Raw genomic sequence first — 20,079 nt, 5'->3', positions numbered from 1 at the left:
TCAACACAGCATTTGTAATTATGGAAAATTAGATGAAACATAAATACCCACTGAAATCTGAAGTGGTTAAATACCAGTGTGCGTGTGTAGTGGAATTTATTGGTGATATCCTTATTCATATCTGTATTTATTGAGTGGGAGGGTGCCATGACACATTTTTCAGTGGAAATGACACATGAAAGAAAAGCAGTGTATATAATGGGACCCCTTGGTTTAAAAGTGTATCTCTTCATGCTGGGCTGTGCAAATATTAATAATGAGACCTGGACTGATGCTTGTTGGTAAAGTCACCAAAATGTTGCTTGTGGCCATTCCTGGATGATAGACTTAGGGTTATTTTAACTTTCTCTTATATTTCCATAAATAATACCATGTGTGCTTAAAGTGAGCATGTATCATTTGTTTTTATATCGTTAATGTACAATTACTTGAACAACATTGTGGTTACTAGACTCCCCCTATTATCAAGTCCCCCCCACATACCCCATTACAGTCACTGTCCATCAGTGTAGTAAGATGCTATAGAATCATTACTTGTCTTCTCTGTATATACTGCCTTTCCTGTGTTCCCCTCACCGCTCATTATGTGTGCTAATCGTAAGAGCATGTATTATTTTTATAATTAGAAAATCTTATGTGTGAATTTTGGAGAAGGGGAAAGGTGATACACAGGGAATGGGGAGCAAGGATCTAAGAGACTAAGAGACATCCCTACTCCTTTATATATACCCAAATATATAATGCAGAACTCTGTTGGAACGAAAGGGGAAGCCTGCCCATACTTTCTAGGAGTGCCATGACCTTGAGTTTGCTTGAGTGGGTGGCTGTGATCAGATGGACTGGGTGGGGCTGAGTTCTGTTTTTTGCACCTGGTACAGCTGCACCCTTTTTGCATAGACCTGCTCGCCCTACTGGTCAAATCAAGGTCGTGGGTTTGCTCTCCATACCAGTCATTTCCCCTTTCAGTACATTTATTCTAAGGGTTGGTCTGTAACCCTACCTCCTTGGTGGTCAGGGAGAACTGAGTTGGGTTGGCCTAAATCCAATCCCATAAAACCCAAAGCCGTGTTGCTCATTTAACTAGAATCACCGTAGAGGATAAAAGGCGACTCTTTTTTATGTACCTGATTACACTGCTCCTGAGGTTTCTACTTTATCTCATTCCATTTTCTGTTTCCCAAGGGCACGGGCTGGGTGCTTCATAATATTCTTCCCATGATCCTTTTCATTGCCTTACTCAGAGGTGGCATTAGTAAGCAGTGACAAAACGATGAAGTAAATAAGGTCAATGCTGGCACTCTTTTCAGTGACTCTTTTTTGTTATTTTTAAAGCAGAACTGGATCTTGAGAGGAAGGCAGAGCAGCTTTGCACTGTTGCGGGGTGCTGGAGGTGGGGCGGCCAGGTGGATCGTGCCCTGAGCTGCAAGCAGAGTTGTCCTTCCTCCCTCCCTTGGCCAGTTTGTACCCCTGCAGCAGAGGGACTGCTGTGACTCTGGAGGGAGCTAAGCACGGATTTAACCTGCTTTCCTTAGAACAGCCCATGCCATAGACACTCAAGACACACTTTATGTTCACCTGAACCGTGGTCTCTGTAAGTGAGGTCTTTGCACTTGATGCCAAATTATGAAACTTCACAAATACCCAGAACATCTCACTTTGACTCATTCGGGACTTAAGTTCTATTTTAGCAGTTTTCTGGCCTGTTTGAAATTTTGATTTATTAAAATGCAGTCCTGTTCCACTTGTGCAGGAGTTAGGGCCAGTGGGAAAGGTGTCCTTGGGGCTCCTTCTGTCTCTCTTTCTAGACCTCATCTTTGCCGGTGCTCCTGCTCCACTGGTTTCCGGTGCCCATGTGCTCTGACTACATAGGTGTGCCACGGTACACCATGATTGAATAAGCAGATGACAGGGTTTGCAGTCGTCAAGTTAAGTAGTCATATAGCCTTAAACCATATAGTTTTTCTGATTCATTTACTACCCATTATCTCTCATTTAAATGACCAATAAAGCGTGCGGTCATGTCTTACTTTGCGAGTGGGATTGATACCTATTTATCTCAAGCTAGCAATTTTATGGCCTCAAGAGTGAGGTATAGTAGAGGTCTAAACTATTGGGTATGAAGGGTTACAGAGGCTGGAAAAACAATTTTATATGGCCTCGAGTGTGAGGTGTAGTGGAGGTCTAAAGTATTGGGTATGAAGTTTCATTTTTCTGAACTGATTATGAAATATACTAAACATTTATATGGCTTTGTCTTTACAGACTGAAATCGCAAAGAGATTGAATACGATTTGTGCCCAAGTCATCCCATTTCTGTCTCAGGAAGTAAGTAAAACTGTTCAGCTGTTAAAGTGCAATTATGTTGCTTCTCTGTTTGCAAATTAGCTAGTTTTAAGATGTTAATTTTATCACAAGGAACAAGTGTGAAGAACATCTGTTACAGCTGAAGTGTGTAAACCCCCTGCTATTCCCTCTAACAGATCGGAGGGCACACTGTGGAAGTGGTGACGATAGCTCAACCTCAAATTAATTTTTTCTGTGGTAAACTGCAAAATGACTATCATACATAGAGCTTTTCTTTCTTTGAGGAGTAGTGTAAGCTTGACAGCTACTGGTGGCTCAAGTGTCCTTTATCCAGGGACCTTTTCTTACACTGCATTTGAAAAATGGTTCCATCAGGGTTGACTTGACCATGGAAAGCAGGCATTTCATGTATTTGTCCATCGAGTCTGGTTGACTTAGTGCTGTCCTTGGAGGAAGTGAATGCCAATACTCTTTTAAGTGTTCATGTTAACTTACAGTCATACAAGACATTTATTTTATTGAGTTACAAAGTCATAAAGGTTTGACCATAACATCTTGAGAGGGAAAAGCTTTTGATACGAGTAATCTACCAGATGAACTCAAAAGCAGTGTATTTTAATTTGGCCTTCAAGTGTACCTTACCATTGGATACAAGCTAATAAATGCTGAACTGTGTTTTATGTGTGTACAGGATGAAGCCTCTTGAGACACAATGAAAAGCTTATTGGACTCAGAGCTGTCTGTTGTAGCTGGCATCTACTGCTCCATGCTGGATAGCACTATCTCTGCTTTTATTTACTATACTATAGCAGGCTTTCCAGCATAACCTGTGCTTGCTGTTACAATTTAGATTTTGGCCTTTTGAATCGAGTTGTTTGTTAGACTTAAGTAATCCTGGTCTCCACTGTATAGTCTCATGCCCCCCAAAGTATGCAGGGTGTTTGCAAGCCAGTGAGCGTAAGGTGGGGGATGTCCTTCCTTTCCGCTGTGGAGGATGAAAAACCTAAAGGCTAAAGAAGGAGGAAAATTAGCAAAAACTACTGGTGGCTTGAGATTTATTGATAAAAGTGATTGGAGGATTTAATGTTTAAATTTCAAGTATTGAAATGAAGGTTTTAAAATGGCTGTGGAGTTTCCCTGCTCATGTCAGAGCAAGCTCCTTTTGTGAACCAGGGTGATGTTCCAAATCCTAGTAGTACTTATTTTCTGAAGCCTCCAATTACCATTTTATATGTTTTTTTTTGACTTCCTACCATTTTGAGCCAAAAATTTCCATCAGAAGTTTAGTGGTGACGGGTGTTGGTTGGAAATATGGGAAGCACTGTTCTGTTTTCCTTTTCCTGTTGTACATGTGTTCTGTGAAATAATGTACGCTCGAGGAACTTGGCTTTTAAATCTGTGTTAGGCTTCAGTCTGCGTTCCATGTGGCATCCGCCTGTTTGTTGTTGCTCTTGGAAGGTAGAGTGAAGTTCTTGGTCGCTTTGCTAACACTTCTTCTCCTCCTTGTTTTCAAAGCACCAACAACAAGTGGCCCAGGCTGTCGAACGTGCCAAGCAGGTGACCATGGCAGAGTTGAATGCCATCATCGGGGTACGTGGCCTACCAGGTCTACCTCCTACAGTGTGTATAACCAGCTTTCATTTCTTATTAATTTGATGGCTTAATTTCTCTTTCTGTAATGTTGTGTAGCTTGACATTGACCTGTTCGACAAGGGGTTGGGGAAGGGGGTTTCATGAATGCTGAGGTGTGTAGGGGAAGGGAGATACTAGCCTAAGGAAGATGGTAGGAGAAATGATTTTAGGAGGGGAAGAAAAATAAGTATTTTCAATGGGAAAATAAATATTGTTTCTCCTGTGACACTTTGACCACCCTTGCTGCATTAGTCAAGCAAAAGTTGTAGGTTAGGATTTTAAATACTTTCCTGGCTTCTGTTTTATAATTTCAGGTTTTGGAGTTACCATTTCATTTTGTTCTCTTAGTTTTTTTTCCCTTATGCTTTCTAGGGCATTAGAATCTGTATAATTGTTTGCTCTTTTTATCTGGTGCCTCTGTTGAAATTTTAGATGGCATCCCAATGAAAAGAGCTCCATGTCCTTTAACCAGGTTTCTGCTCCCCTGGGCTGAGTTCAGTTAGTGTTCCTTGGTGGCAGCGGGTTGTCAGTCACGTCATTTGCTGTGCATTAATGAGCCTGGTGAATGTGCCGTCCATCCTCTGCCTGAGTTCATCCCCCGCTGCAGGATGCAGGATGCAGGATGGTTCTCCTGTAGTCTGCCCTTCCACACTAAGGCAAAGAAGTAGCTCAAACAAGGGACGGGACTGGTCCTGTCTGATTTTATTCATATGTGAGTGCCTTGAGCGGATTCAAATCACTCATTTATCAATTTATGTTAATTGCTTGTGAGAAGATGCCCTGCTGGTCTTTATAGTTCCCTCAGACACTTTGTAATGATAATTAGACATGCTGCTGTAGGATTAAGAGTGCCATAGTCCAGTGAGGGCCCCAAACAATGGAACCAGTTAATCCATCAGGGTTTAAAATTACATCCCAACTGGAGATGGAGAAAAGACACAAGAGCCAAGGAGGATTAAAGAATGAGCCTCAGCTTGAAAACTCTTCTTTCATCAGCTTCTCCATTGCAGATCTGCAGTCGGCTGCCAGTGGTAAGCTATTGGCAGTCAATTAGGTGAAATAAACTGGGAGGGTGACCTTCATTTCCTTTTAATAGCTTTTTCCTCCCTGAAATGGGGAGCTTCAGTGGATTTTCAGCTTAAATTTTATTCAAGCTGCTTTATTACACTTGACAGTTTAGCTCTGCATAAACAATTCTCTCCTCCTCTTCCCCCCAGATCCAGGCTCTGCGTCTCTCCCCCCCTTTAGGATCACATTTTTGACTGTTACTTAGTGGATTCTCTAATCACATTCAACAAAAAACACGATTACATCTGCATTTGTGGGCTGCCTTCTGTACCCTTTCCTGGTGTAATGAATTGCTTTATTTCAAAGATCAAATATTCACTGGTACGTTTGCATGTACCGTGTTTGATTAGCAAAGACTAATAGCAAATTGTACTTGTAGTTCGAGCACAGAATTTTTTAACCCAAATGAATGAGGATGGAAAAGCCTGTTTTGATTAAAGGAAAACATATGCAAAGCAGTTCTCAAGTACCCAGTTAAACTTTGTGGAACATGTTTGTTTTCTGATAGGCTCTGAATTTTTACATAACATTTCTTGATGGTAAAATTTGTATTTTAAGTTCTCAAAGGCACTGCTCCATCCTACACATCAGAAGGGAGGAAATTGTATTGACCAGATGTTTGTAGGTAGTACTCATTTTGAGTTGAATCAGAAAATAAAAATAGCAAGTCATTTTAGAAGGGCAGAGGAATCGCTAATTTTATGAATGGTTTTCATCCAGGAAACATGTTGAGATAATAAAGGCAGATTAGCTCTGATAGCTACCATCAATAACCCAAATCAGTGGATCGGGCTCAGTACAAGACTTCAGGCCAATTGCACGCCTTCAGCATACTACTAGCATGTGTGTGTTTTATAATTGTGATTTTTGGATCAGTATATTAATTTATGTCAGAAGACTCTTTTAAAGTTTGTAGTGATCAATAATTACCTGCACTGTAAGTTTCATGCTCTGGCATATGCTTAATTTTTACTGAAAAGAATTGTGCACATCCTGGAGAATTGAAGTAGCATAAAATTGGGTTGACAATTCAGTGGACCTTTGCACTCCTTCATTGAACATGCAGTATGTCAACCTGTCTCCCCAGAGGGGAGGAAGCTCTGGGAGGCTGTCTGTTCGTACAAGCAGCAGCTGTGCACAGAGTAAACGTAGCCTGGTTTGATAGCAGCTGTCAGTATTGTTCAGGGACCGACTTAGGGTGAGGAACAATGGGGGAGGCCATGCTCTTCATCTGCATCAACTTTCAGGCTAAGAAAAGAAATAGTAATTTAACGGTTTAGACATCTACTACAAGTGTGAAAGATCATGAAGAAGTAGCCTTTAAAATGCAAATGAGCCGAAACATTCTCATTCCCTTTAAGGTACAATCAAGGAGCTTACTGCTTGCTTGACAGAACTAAAGATATTTCTCTTTAGCAAACCTGGAAAAAGTTAAATCTTCTCAAGGACACCAAGCTTCTAGGTAAGCTCAGCTTGTGTCCCGGGACTGTGTTTGCTCTTTTATGGGGTAGAGAGACAGGTGATATTTTTTTCCCTGTTGAGTGAACTAATGCTGCTCATTTCCCACCAGCATACAAAATCCTAGGTCTCATATCTTGATAGATCTATCGAATTTTAACACTTCACCACAGCACCTGCCTTCAACTTATAGAGATTACTTACATAGGTGTTTAAGAAAGATAAGCTTCTTAGATACTTGATATTTGTAGAAACTGTTGAAACATTATTGTTACACTGTTTTTATAATAGCTTTGACTGATAGCAAATTTGATAATTGGCAGAGTAACTGCTGCCCTGCTGTTTGATTTTGCTTTTTATCAATTCTTGCTGTTAAGCATGTTATGCTCTTGTAACAATACAAAAAGTATTTAATAATGCAGTGATCTTAATAGGCCCAGGGTGTATTTGGTTTGACACACTGCTCATTTGTGCTTTAGAAAACAGGTTCATTGTGGGAAGGGAACCTGTTCATTGAAGACCTTGATTTTTCTCCACATCTGGATAGTCTCCATAATTTAAACAGTAAACAGTATTCCTCAGATTTTTTTTTAAATTTGGAATTCTACTAAAAATGCTCAAAACATAATAGATTATTAAATGATATACTACTTTGTGGACTAGCTAATGGCTACCATAAGGCAGGGAAAATTGAAGGATCCTTTAAAATCACTCTGCACTCTATTATTTGGAGGAAATTTAGAATTAAGCTCTCTCTTCTACTTGTATGATGCTAAATAATTTTAGTTGAGATTGGGGTTCCAAATTATTAATGTTATCTTTTAATCAGGTTTATATCACATATAGTGAACATACTTAGATACAGATACATAAGGATTTGTACACACATGGGCTTTTTAAATTGAGGTATAATCGAATGTAGTGAGTCACACAGATCTGTACTATGTGGTGTGATGTTTGGGCATGTGCGCACAGCCTGGAGCCCACACTGCTCTCAGTTGCACCTTGCTTCCTTCCCCTTAGGAACTTGTACTTTACCACACCCAAAGAAAGGTGGTTGCTTCTTGATAAAAAGTAAAAAAATTATCAACTGAGTGCAGTTTTCCTTTTTAAAGAAAACAATGGCATAGTTGTATATCTACTTCGAACCAAGTACCTGCTGCCCCACCTAATGGAGTTTTGTGCTCGTCTTTTTAAGAGTGCTTGTGTTGTTACTTGGACAGAGCTTCATGGGTCTAGGATCAGATGGACTTGAGGAAGAAACTAGGCTGCCACTTACTAGCTTTGTGACCTCGTACAGTCTGTTAACCTCCTGCAGTGTTTCTGTTGGTAGATGGATAATACCATCCCCCTCACGTAGCCTTTGTCACGGTAAGACCTTGGCTCGCGGCCCTCACTGGACTTGCGGTTCTGACTCCCTGAACTGCACTTTAGTCTTTTCTCTCTTCGATTTCTCTAAGTCCTGTAACACATCTGTGGGCCCCGTTGGCCAAGCCCCTGTGATGGGTGATGGCTCTGAGTAGCGGGTCACCTCCCCCCTTGGTCTTCTTAGTGGCTACATGGGTGTTGGTGTGTGAGATGAGACCCAGCCAGGTTCTTTCCTGTTATGTTGTCCTGCATAACCTTTAAAAAGGACACAGCAGTGAAAAAGTACTGCTGTTTAACTTCTGATGCACAAAGTTTAAAAATGTTCAAAACTGACAGGGAAAGTTAAGCTTGGCGAACAGATGGAGAGAGAGTTGACAAGGAAAACTGAAGACAAGGCACGGTTGGCCTACTCACTCAGTGCCGAGAGGAAGGGGGCAGGGCGCCTGCTGGCACTGAGAGGCTTCCGGGACCATCGTGGTGGCATTCGTTGGAAGGAGAGGAGAGTGGGAGGAGGTGGCCAGATAACCAGTGGGGATTGTCCTTCCCACACCATGAAATGCCAGCTTTCTCGTTGCTGCCTCAGTGCTGACTGTGCTGGCTATAAGAAAATGGGGGCAGTCTCTCATAGTATTTGTGAATTCCAAAAATTCAAAAAATTTAGAGTTAATGTAGGTGACCTTGTTTTTCCCTTCTCATTTACTTGTCGTCTGACTTGTCTATGAATATAACTTCTGTCAAGGCCTGTGGGGCTCTAGTTATTGGTCAGTTGTGTATTGTTTTGCTTCAGAGACAAACTTATAGTTATCTGTGCTTTAGTATGAAATTAAGAAGTACAGGGTCTTTTGTAGTGTCTGAATATGTATATGTCTGTAGGGGGTGGCTGTGAACACAAACTCCTAATGTGTGTGTAGAAGGAGCTGTTCCGTCCTTAAGAGATTGAGTTGTAGAAAAGGAATCCCCATTGTTGCTTGAGATGATTAGTTTAAGGATTAGCAAAACGTAGGATTATTTTTCTCTTTGGCTGTAGCTGTCAGCTATCTATTGGATTGTAGTGTGTGAAGTTTAAGAGGATGAAGTTAGCCCTTTACCAGTATGCAGTTAATCCCTGGAAAGCCCATCAATAACCCAGCTGTAAGTTTCTTTATAAAACAAATTGGCCCTAGGAGAATAATGCACAGCCTGCTACCAAGAGGAGAAACTGAAATGGCTACAAGTGTGGATCATCGAGCTCTACTAACTTACATTGAGTGACATACCATCCACTTAAAATTCTAATAGTCCAGCCCTTCTGTTAATTTTCCAAAGGGAAGGAACAATACTACAAAGAAGTCTTTTATGCACCCTCCTCCCGTGGTTGTACTTTTTCACTGAGCGTACAATTAGGTGTATCTCTCTGCAAACTCAAGACTTGGTTGGCTTCAATGTCTGGCTTCTTCTGAATGAACAGTTGGTGTACTTTTTAGTTAATTTAAAAACTTGTTTGAAGCATTGTTTGCTTTTTAATTTCCCCACATATTTTCTTATGATTTGTACTTGATTCCTTGGAAGATGACATTATAATATTTTTCCTCTTTTGAGAGTAGAAAGTAGAACACCTCATTTTAGGAGTTACACCTATGCATTTTTAAAAACTGATATGTAATTTACATACCATAAATTTACCCTTTTAAAGTATATAATTCTTTGAAGCATGCGACTTTTTAGTATATTTACAAATTTGTGCAATCTTCACTACTAATTCTAATACGTTTTATCACTCCGAAAAGAAAACCTGTGTCTGTTAACTTTCAATTTCCTTGACCTCCACACCCCAGCTCCTGCAACCACCAATCTTTCTGTCTCTTTGATTTTCCTATTCTTAATATTTCATATAAATGGAATCATACTGTATGTGGCCTTTTGTGTCTGGTTTCTTTCAAGGTGCACAACGTTTTCAAGGTTTATTCATGTTGTAGCATGTGCTTGAATCCTTTTTACTGATGAATAATATTCCATTGTATCAATATACCAATATATTTATCCATTCATAAGTTGATGGACATTTAGGTTGTTTACATCTTTGGCTATCATGAATACACAGCTGTTAACACTTGTGAACAAGTTTTGTGTTGACATGTTTGCTTTTCTCTTAGGTCTATACTTAGGAGGGATTGCTGGGTCATACGGTAATTCTGTATTTAACTTGTTGAGCAACTGCCAGATACTATTTCCCAAAGCAGTGGATAAGAATTCCAGTTTTCTCCACATTTGTCCAGCACTTGTTACTGTCCACTTTTTGATTGTAGCCATCCTAGAGGGTGTGAAGTGGTATCTCATTTGTGATTTTGATTTGCATTTCCCATGAGCATCTTCTCATCAAAACTTTGGAGAGGTTTTGGAAGTGGATCTTCTGAAATGAACATGGCTCTTTAAAAAACTAATCTGGGGACTCTCTTGTCCCCTCCTGGCATGAGCTGGGAGCTCTGTCCTCTCACTTTATTTCTAAATAAAAGCCTGTACCCTGCTCCCCTAAAAAAAAAAAAGAAAGAAAGAAAGAAAAAGAAAAACTAATCTGATTCAGACCTTCAAGTACCAGATGTGGTCCTTGTCAGAACTCTAACAATCAGCCAGGGCAGTTTGGACCAGCAGGTGGTGATCATGCAGAATGAGTGGGCCTTGTGTGGATTAGCTGAAATGCAGAAAGAAGAAAGATGAGTTCAGATCCTTTTCAGAATTTTAGGCCTTCATCCTGGTGTCTGCCTACATACAGGCATCAGTTCTGTCTCCATCTTCTCATTTTCTGCATTGAGATAGAGCCTTTCAATGGATTCTTTTCTTTTTTTAAACTGTCTTGAAGTGGCTTGAGAATTCTTGGCCCCAGTAAGCAGTTTCTGCCTGTTTGTCACTCCTGCCCTTCTTCACGCAAGAGGCCATTCACGTAATGGGAGGTTTTCAGATAATTCCTATAGTGTCCTTCTGGTTTCTGCTGCCACCAGCTCTTTCCCACTTTTCCCACTTGTTTACAATTTTCTTTCTCTGCACTCTCCCAAGATAAGAGCTGACTATTTTAAAGAACAGTGAAACAGCAGGAATCAAGAGTGATTTGGAGAGAACTGTCCACAAATACTACTTTTCACATTTCCCCCCCTTTAAAGATGTTTAAATACCAAATGCTACAAATGCCACTTACTGTCTAGCTTTTAGCATTAGAGATGCTGCCTTGGGGCCTGGTTTTAGTTCTGATTGGATTCAGTTTGTGATCTGTGTGACATAGTTTTCCCTAAGGTTTATAAAGCAGGTTAAGTTTCAGAAGATGAGATTGGTTTGGTGGTTGGTGATAAAGGGCCTAGCATCTTAGCATCTAGTGAGGTTAAGGAGGTGGGTGTTGGCCTTTGTTTCATTCTGGCTGCCCCTTCTAGGTGTTAAGGTTAGCTTCATGGTGACAAACATGTGCTACACCTGTTTTAGAAACAAAAAATGTAGAAACCACTGCACCATTACATTCAAGCAATGAACATAAACAGCAAAGGCAATTTTATTATAGTAACATAATTGACCCAGGCCGCACTAGGTTACGTGAATTAAGATTCTAAAAGTGTGGCTGTTGTTTGACATCTATGAGGTTACTTTATTCCTTGAGGGCTTTCATTATCATTAACTTAGGGTTGGGTGTTTACTTGTCTCACTCCCAACCTATTCAAATTGTTTGGGTAAGTGAGTGCATTCACTTCCTCTTTCCACCCAAGCCTTTGCAGAATCATCTTTGAGGTGCCAGGACCCTAGTGTGTAAACGTTCCCAGGGTAGCTTTCCCAAACTGTTTTATGCAATGTGAAGGTTTTTTTATTTTGTTGTTGTTAATTTTGAAATTGTTACAGCCAGCCCTAGAAAGCAGATGATCATTTTTTTGAGTTGTGACAAGGTATGTGATGGCATTGAAAGGATAGTGAACAACTGAATGTAGAGACGTATTTTTTTTTTAGCAAAAATTTGACAAGCCACTTGGTGTAGAAGAACATGAATTTTAATGTAACTGTACAGAATTCCACCTTTGATCTAGACTAAGATTTCTCAGCCTCAGCACTGTTGACATTTGGTGTTTGTTCATTCTCTGTGGTGGGAGTCTGTCCTGTGTATTTTAAGATGTTTAACACACTCTACCCTCTCCTTCCCTCAGGAGTGACAACCGTGAATGTTCTAGGCATTGTCCCCAGGGTGGGGGGAAGGGGGTTGTCAAAATTGGCCATTTGAGAACCACTGATGTAGACTAATAAGCCTGAGAAACCACCTCTATGGATAAAAACCATCATTGGTTGTGAAAAATGGCTTTTCTGATAGCTTTACAACCATTTTGCTTGTGTGTTCTGGCTGTATAAATCCGTAGGCACTAATGTAAAACAAAGTCTATTAATTAGTGGAAGGTAATAAAGGATGGAAGGTTGAATCACTTCCCTCCTCCCCTTGCCTGCACCCCAGTCACCCCCTGTTAACACTGAGAAACATTTCATAGTTTTCCCATCAGTATGTGCAAGTTTCGGTCCACAGAGGACCACTGCATGCAAATTTCCCTAATTGGCAGAGCCGTTGGGTTTTTTGAGTGTTTGTTGGCAGTATAGCAATGCCATGTCAGGATTTCTTTTGTTCAAAACTATGTTTTTAAAGTAGCATTCGTGTTTTTTCCTTTTGGTGAAGGTCACAGGCTTAGATTGTTTCAGGTAAACCTTGTTGAGAGAAAATGTTCTTCCAAGGACACATGGGGCAGGTGGGCTGCCCTTTTGGAGTTGTTTGTCTTAGATGTGAGCCATTATTCATTTCAGTAAATGTTTTCTCTTAGAAAGGACACCTTTATTTGTGACGTATCTTCTTTTGAGAGGAAACCAGAGCTCTATGTTTTGGCTTCATTTTTCTTTACACTCTTCCTTGGAAGAGAATGGGCACAGGAGATCCTCCTTTCTCAGATGTAAAGACAGGGTGCGGGGAGTGGGGACTAGAGAGAGAGAGCACTCTTTTGTCACAGCTGTGAAGGCCACATGGTGAAGGTGGATTTATCTTTGTGTAAATGTCAATGGTATAGGTGGATTATCTCCCATGTATGCAGTAGTATATGCCCTGAAGAGCATCTTACCTGGGAGCAGAGAGAAATAGGGGGTCTTCAGTGGATAAAGAGACCACCCTCTCTGCCTTCCCCATGCTTGAGAACATGGTCTGTAACTCCTCATGAATATGACCAGGCTGCTGGGGTCACAGGAGAGATGCTGTTGTAGGAAACAAAAGGTTGGCAGTGCCCATTTTGGCTCTGAGCCGCATGCCAAGCCACTGTCTCATCTGTGAAATGGGAGCATTAAGCCCACTGCCCTGCTTCAGGGGAGTGCTGAGCTGAGGCCTCAGAATGGAAATGAGAGTACCACCTAGGGGCACTGCATGGAGGATAAAGAAGTAGGTTTAAGGCAGTGGCATCTGCATTTCTGCATCTACAGCCTCCATAGTTGTGAGCCATGCTGTTGCTACACAGTGTTCTTTACAGTTAGATAGGATTTTGCTTTTAGGGAAAAAAAAAAGTGACTTTCAGGTTGGCCAAGCTAAGGATGGAGGAACTCCAGTTGCTTCTGATAATGGATAGCCAGTTGTTCCTTCAAGGGGCCTGGAAAGCCAGAGCAGAGTGGCGTGGGTGGGGCAGGGGGTGGTCACCCAGGGTCAGTTAGAATGTTGGATATCCTCGTTAATAGTTTTTAGCCTGGATGTTGGCTTTAACCTCGTAGGTCAGCTTCACAGCTGTGGCAAAGCCCCTTTATTATGTAAGCCAGTCTTTTATTTCAGTAATACATCAGAGGATGCTTTCCAGTTCATCTTTCCAAAAACTAACTTGGGTTTGACAGAAAATCTCTACTTCCTTCTTATGTATCTGAATATTACTTGCGCGTGCCTTTGCTCTAGCATAAAATGCCACCTCTGAAGAAGTCTTTTGCTACCTCCATTCTGTCCATTCTGGATTTTTGGGCAGCGGGCTGTGCAGGCAGAGAGGGTGATAGGGTGCTGTTCTCCACCCTGTAGTTAAAATCCTTCCCCTCTGCTTGGCCTCTCTCATCTTGGAATCAGTGCTGTGCTTAATTACCCCGCTGTGCGTGCTTGTGTATGCATCACTGCATTCCCCCCCAGAAGCCGGACATAGCTCTTACTCGCCAAGTAATGATAGTAATTGCTGGTAGGCAGACCTGTTCCTCATCCTTCTCCGAGCACATTTCTTATGGCAGGTGTCTAGTTCCTAATTAAGTGCTAATGAGCATGCCTAGTGGACCGTGATGCCACAGCCAGCTTCCTCAGTTTTATGTCTTGTGATTGGTGAGCTCTTAAAAGGTGACAGAGCAAGAATTAGTGTCTGGGATGACAGGAAGGTGATTTTCTGCTTAAAGGAAAATTGTTATCATGATCTCAAATGGTGAATGAGTAGTTTATAAATACTTTCCGGGAACACTATTGATGCTGCCAGTGCTGATCTCTCCCCCTTTTCCAGTTGCCCTCTAATTAGATCTGGGCTGTCTTTGGAAGGAAGTTTAAAGAGAAGGTTGGCTCCTAAAGATTTTTTAAAAGATGCTGGACATGGTTGAAAATTTACTGTAAAAGACTGTCAACAGTCAACACCTGATTTCTGCTGCTTTCTCTTGCTGTGAGAGTGGGAAGCATGTTTAGGATTCAATTAAAGATCAGTGGTCTGTCTGGGTGGAAATCACTGAAGATCTGGTGTGAAGATTTAATATATTCAGTGCACACAAGGGGATAATAAATAAAATGAGTAATTGAGTCCCAGAGAAGTGAACACAAATCAGAATCTTAAGAATTTTTTAACATTACACCTTAGAAATTGAGCTTTAATCGTTTTTACTGTCTCATCAAATCGAGTTTCATGTTGGACTGCTGAAATGTCCCAGATTTATGGTGCAGGGGCCATTTCTTAGATACCTTTTCACTTACTATAACATGCTCTTAGATACAATACATGATTCCAACAATACTTTTTATTGTGAACAGATTCATTGCTTCTGTAATGAGTTAAGTGATAGATGCAGAGGCGTTTGGGCATGGGGGCGTGGGTGGCCACAGTGGGAGTCCCGCCTGTGTGCCAAGAGTGTGTTCTTCATGGAGGTTCTTGGCCTCTCTGGGTCCTGGTGTTTTCCTCTAAGGCTCAGGGCGTGGGGCTCAGGAGAAAGGTAGGGATAAACACAGTTCCATGTCTAAGGTTTCTTCAGCTATGGCATTTCGGGCCCACTGGGGTCTCCCTCTGTGTCTGGTGGGACATCATCGAGCGCAGCCAGAAGGGTGATGATTCCTACAGGACGTACCCCCAGACCCCTGATGGGAGTACCCTGGCCATGTCCTCACTGCTTTGAGCCTTGGTCCCTGCTGGGAACTGGAGATACCATTAGTTCTCACACTTCCGGGAGGGTCTTATGAAATGAGGACTCACAAGGAGCTGGCTGGGAGGCGGGGTTCTTAAGAGATGATAGTTCTTGAGTCCTGTTATCTAAGGATAATGCTTAAGTTCTGTCTCATCATACCATTGTGGTAGTTAACACAAGGGTATGGGTGAAAGGGGGTCACCTAGGAACTGCTGACCAGTAAAGTGTAGTTGCTGTATGTGGGATCTACACATCACGCACAGCTGTGCCCTCCCTTATTTTAACCTTCCGGCAATCATGATGAGTCTTAAAGCTGTGGCGTCTTAGCGTCAGTAACATACCAGATTTCACCTCCGGAGGTGCTTAGAGACGGACCTAAGGTGCGAGTGCTACTGACTTAAGGAGACTTCCTCCTGATACACAGCTGTACCTGCAGAGGGTGAGTCGCACCAGAAAGCGACACTGCTGGCTGAGGATTATATTTTAGGAAGATGGGGAGATAACTGAGTAGACGAAAGCGTTTGATGAACTGAAAATGCTAATCACATTTTCTCCCTTTCTTCTTTCTGTCTCTGTTCCCTTCGCATGTATGTTGAACCTCCTATTGTTTCCTCCATCCTCTCATGTCATGTCTCCGTTTCCCCTGGATGTCATCGCCGCCACCACACCTCTTCTTCCTCTTCCTCCTCCTCTCCTGCCATCACCACCACCCACAGCAGCAGCAGTTGCAAGCACAGCATCTTTCTCACGGCCATGGACCCCCAGTGCCCCTCACGCCTCACCCTTCAGGACTTCAGCCTCCTGGAATCCCGCCCCTCGGGGGCAGCGCTGGCCTTCTGGCGCTGTCTAGTGCTCTGAGTGGGCAGGCTCACTTGGCAATAAAAGATGACAAGAAGCATCACGATGCAGAGCACCACAGAGGTGAGCGGCCGGGCAAGCCAGATTAGGACATTGTCCTGACACTCATACAGTGCTGCAAAGTTGTGTGCACCGCTAAAGAAAGCCCCAGCCTATACAGAGAGCAGAAATGAGCTAAGAGGAACTGTCACAAAGCTTGGCCACTGAAACACGGTTCTCCCTGGAAGTTTTCAGGGTTTAACGTGGGCATCTGTAGATTTCTCGATCTCGTTAGATTGCAGGCATCTTGACATCTTGGCAACTGCCTAGTTAATGCCAGTGGCCTGTACCATATTATGGAAAACTGTTAACTGCTTAATTGGGTAATTTTCAAAGAAAGTAATGTTGTTAAATGGGGCGAAATAAGTTAAATTTGAAAGTGAATGTGTTCAAATGAAAGGTTTGATAATTGCATCTGTTACTACTTAGTTTCATAGGCTTTAATTCTAGTATGCATTAAATATTGGGCAAAATTGCACTTGACTAATTTTTTTGAAGAAAAGTAATTTATTCTGTCAAGAAATTAAAAAAATAGGCTTTGTGTATGGTTAAACTGTAAATCTTATGTTTACAAAATACTGTAATTTTCAGGAAATCACTGTATTAGGAATGTGCAATGTCTTATATAAATAAAAGCCATTTTTAAAACTGTTTGGGGCTTGTGTTCTAATTATTCCCCCCTTTTTTTTATTTCTGTTCTTGCCTCTGTGTCTGAACGGGCATGTCTGTGCGTTTCTTGGTAACCTCGGGAGCAGACAGAGAACCGGGCACAGTAAGTACTCAAATGCCTGCTGCACATCAACACACATTCTTCTTCCTGCAGTGCACCCCAAACTGCCTTTCTTTAAATACAGGCATAGACACCCATTTTATTTTGCCTTTTTTCTCAGTGACCTGGTGTTTCTTTTTTTTCCATATGACTCCCTCCCTCTCCCCCCTTTTTAAAAAATAATTTGGGGGACTTGTGTTAGATACAAGGGACATGATTTGTAGGCAAAGCTGTGTGCTGTGATTACTCACTTGGAAATACACTTGATCTGTCTGTGCCCCCAGACCCACTTTAAAAGTGTTCATCATTGCATTCTGAGTGTGAAATTGATTAGTAAGTGTTATTTTCACCCAGACCCTTCTTCATCCTCTGAATGCATTTAGTTGCTAGGTTTCTATATCTGGGTGTTTATCTTTTTCCCCATAATTCCATAATTGTTCTTGGAGTGTGAACTTATATTTATTTTAGACTAAAGAACTGAGTGTCTGAGTGAGCTTCGAAACAGGAAATTTAGTGGACGGGGGCTCTGTGCTTACAGAGTTCATCTATGCACTACTGTAAATCTTACCCATTTTACATTTGGACATTTGATCTGTACAGGTGTTTGCCAGTTACCTAAGGGGATATGTCTCTAAAATGCATCTTTCAGATGTGGTGGAGCAAACAGAGTGAGAAATTGGCCCCTTTTCAGTTACAGTTTTTGTCTCCTTTCAGCCTCCTTTGTTCTGAACATGGCAGTATTTTGACCATCTTAAATCTAAATATAGTAAAAAATTGGGATATTGAGAGTTTAAATCAGCCTGATACTTCTTTGTTACAAGTTTGGGGCCAAGATACATGTCTTTTCAGTTTGAATAGTTTCGGTTTTTTCCCCCATCTTTTTGTGTAGGATAGTAGCTCCTTTTGGAATCATCTTTGAGACAGATCTTGGTGTACTTCATGTGTCAGGATGTGTTGGGGAAAACGGCAATGGTGAAAAGGATGGAGTAGCTAGTTTTAAAATTCTTAGGTACTATGAATTTTCTTTGGAAAATGTTGGAAGAGAAAAAATTATAGCTTAGGAATAAAATCCCCTACTCCCAATGTACAAACTTAAGAAAAACTGACTGATTGATGGAGGTGACCTTTACATTTTGTTGTTTCAGTGTCCCTGTAGATTGTTATCTTTCTCTGCCATTTTCATTCAATAGAGTATCAAGATTAAAAACCCTAATCCTGGACCAGCAAAAGATGCTGTTTGGAAAGGCCAGATCGTTAGTTTGCTAAGTGTTTGAATTTATTGAGCTCATTCTAGACTTGGGACTATTCTAAATTAAGTTTTTGTTCTCAGTACCACTGCTTCACCTTAAATCACTATGTATATACTGAGCACTTACTATCTGTAAGGCAATATAGGAAACCTATCTGCAGTTAGAAGTATGGAGGCACACACATTACAAGCCCTTTCTCAACTGAGGAAAGGTGACAAATACTAGAAGACAGAAGACTGGAGGAAGTTTCACCAAGTGGTAGAAAGGGGTACCACAGTATGTCCCGCTCTGAAATGCCAGTGTCAGGAATGATGAAGAGACGTTTGCCTTCTCAAAGTAGGAGAGGCATTTTCCATACCCGTCATTTCTGAGTATGTCTAATAACCTATTTGTACTTTTGGCTGAAAAATGTAAGCAGTAACTGCATCCATTGGGGAGATGATGATGAGGTGGAGGAAGGAGTTACATCCTCAAAGAAGTACAAAATAGGTCTTAAATTTCAGGCAGCTGTGTGTGGGGGTGTTTAAGTCCACGTGTTGAATTAGCAGTCAGTGGATTTCTAAGATAAAATGTGGATATGTCCCATCAACCCATCTACAAAATAATATAAAATAAATGGTTAGTGTGTTGTTTGCATGTCACATTTTTCACATCAAAATTTTATAAGTTTTAATGATTTCAGTGGGTATTTTCAGAATAAGTGTATGCACTGTACTTCTTGCCTAATTACTATAGAAAACGTTTGGTGATGATGAAATAAAATGGGAAACCTAAACATTTAATTTTGTCTGTAGAGAAGACAAATTATTTGTGTCCATGGAAGTGGAATTTTGCCACAGTTATGTAAAATGAAGTAGCTCTTTAAACTTCGGGTAAAATTGAGTATGAGATGCTATGGGTAATAAGATGATGTGTACTGTTAGAGCCTAAGGTATTACAGTACTTATCTATTTAATAAAGTGGTGTGAATCACAAAGTTGAGTTTTACTTGGCGTGTAAAGTTCAGTTGACCTCTGTGTACAGCTATGCGGTGTTTTCACCCAATGAGAGGTTAATAGGTGTCTTGGGGTAGTGGTTTTCAAACCTTAAAACCTCAGGATCTTTACACCTGAATTTAAAATTATTGGTGCCCCAGAGACCTTGTGTTCATGTGGGTTATACATTTTGAAATTTTTCTGGATGAGAAATAAAACAAATTTTTAAAATCCCTTAAATATATGAAGAGCTGCTTAATTTGTGTTAACATAAATACTATTATTAATGAAGAATAAGTATTTTGCAAAACAAAAAGTAATAATGGGAAGAGTGGCTTTGTTTTGCACACTTGACTTGTAGGAGGGTAGCTGGATTCTCTCTGTTGCAGAACACAGCTTCGTTGAAGAAACTCTGCCCTTAGAGGTTTATAAGGGTCTGTACAGAACCTTAGGGGTCTTTGGACAAAACTCTTAAGAACCTGTCATAAACCAAGACTAAAGAGATCTGAAAAATTTCAAAAGTTTTACTTCTTTCTTTGTTGAACAAACATATTATTTATATCAAGTGCAAAAGTTGGACTTATGTAGATCCAGAAGGAATGTGGGTGTGTATGGATTTTTATCTGTGAGACTGTAATTGGTTCTTAGGTAGTTTGTGTTTATTTTTAGTGACAAACTTCTTCTATTTGCTAGCTTAACAGTTTTATGGTATGAAAAATAATGAGCCTTAACATAACCTGTTCTTATATAAAACTCAGGATATTAAAGTACTAAGAACAGAGTGAAATATAATCTAGCCATTGTTTTTAAGTTTCTTGTTTCTGATAGGCATGAATGATAAAGCTAGTAACTTTTAAGAGGTTTATTTTGCTGTTTGGCTGTAGGTTTTAAGATTTGACTACTGTTTTTCTGATTCACAAAAACTTGTTTGCTCTTTTTAAGCATAAGCCTACTTCTCAGAGTGCTACTGTTGAGCAGAGAAATGTGA

At 40.8% G+C, this 20,079-nt stretch overlaps 1 protein-coding gene across 9 annotated transcripts in view; it reads left to right on the top strand.

The window, feature by feature from the left end:
• Window positions 1-20,079, top strand: part of LOC108401765 (TLE family member 1, transcriptional corepressor) — an 81,912-nt gene that overhangs the window by 24,579 nt on the left and 37,254 nt on the right. For 3 of the 9 annotated variants that reach the window (XM_073228697.1, XM_073228695.1, XM_036991377.2), the window contains 4 exons: window positions 2,263-2,325; window positions 3,820-3,924; window positions 15,918-16,122; window positions 16,854-16,870. In XM_073228697.1, the coding sequence (XP_073084798.1) occupies window positions 2,263-2,325; window positions 3,820-3,924; window positions 15,918-16,122; window positions 16,854-16,870 (390 nt within the window). The remainder of the gene's footprint in view (window positions 1-2,262; window positions 2,326-3,819; window positions 3,925-15,917; window positions 16,123-16,853; window positions 16,871-20,079) is intronic. The other 6 variants (XM_073228700.1, XM_073228696.1, XM_073228699.1 and 3 more) reach the window with 4 other exon arrangements.

This window comes from Manis javanica, chromosome 2, assembly GCF_040802235.1.
Source record: "Manis javanica isolate MJ-LG chromosome 2, MJ_LKY, whole genome shotgun sequence".
Lineage (NCBI taxonomy): Eukaryota > Metazoa > Chordata > Mammalia > Pholidota > Manidae > Manis > Manis javanica.
The sequence above is the reverse complement of the archived record's forward strand: the minus strand, read 5'-3'. Positions and strand labels throughout refer to the sequence as shown.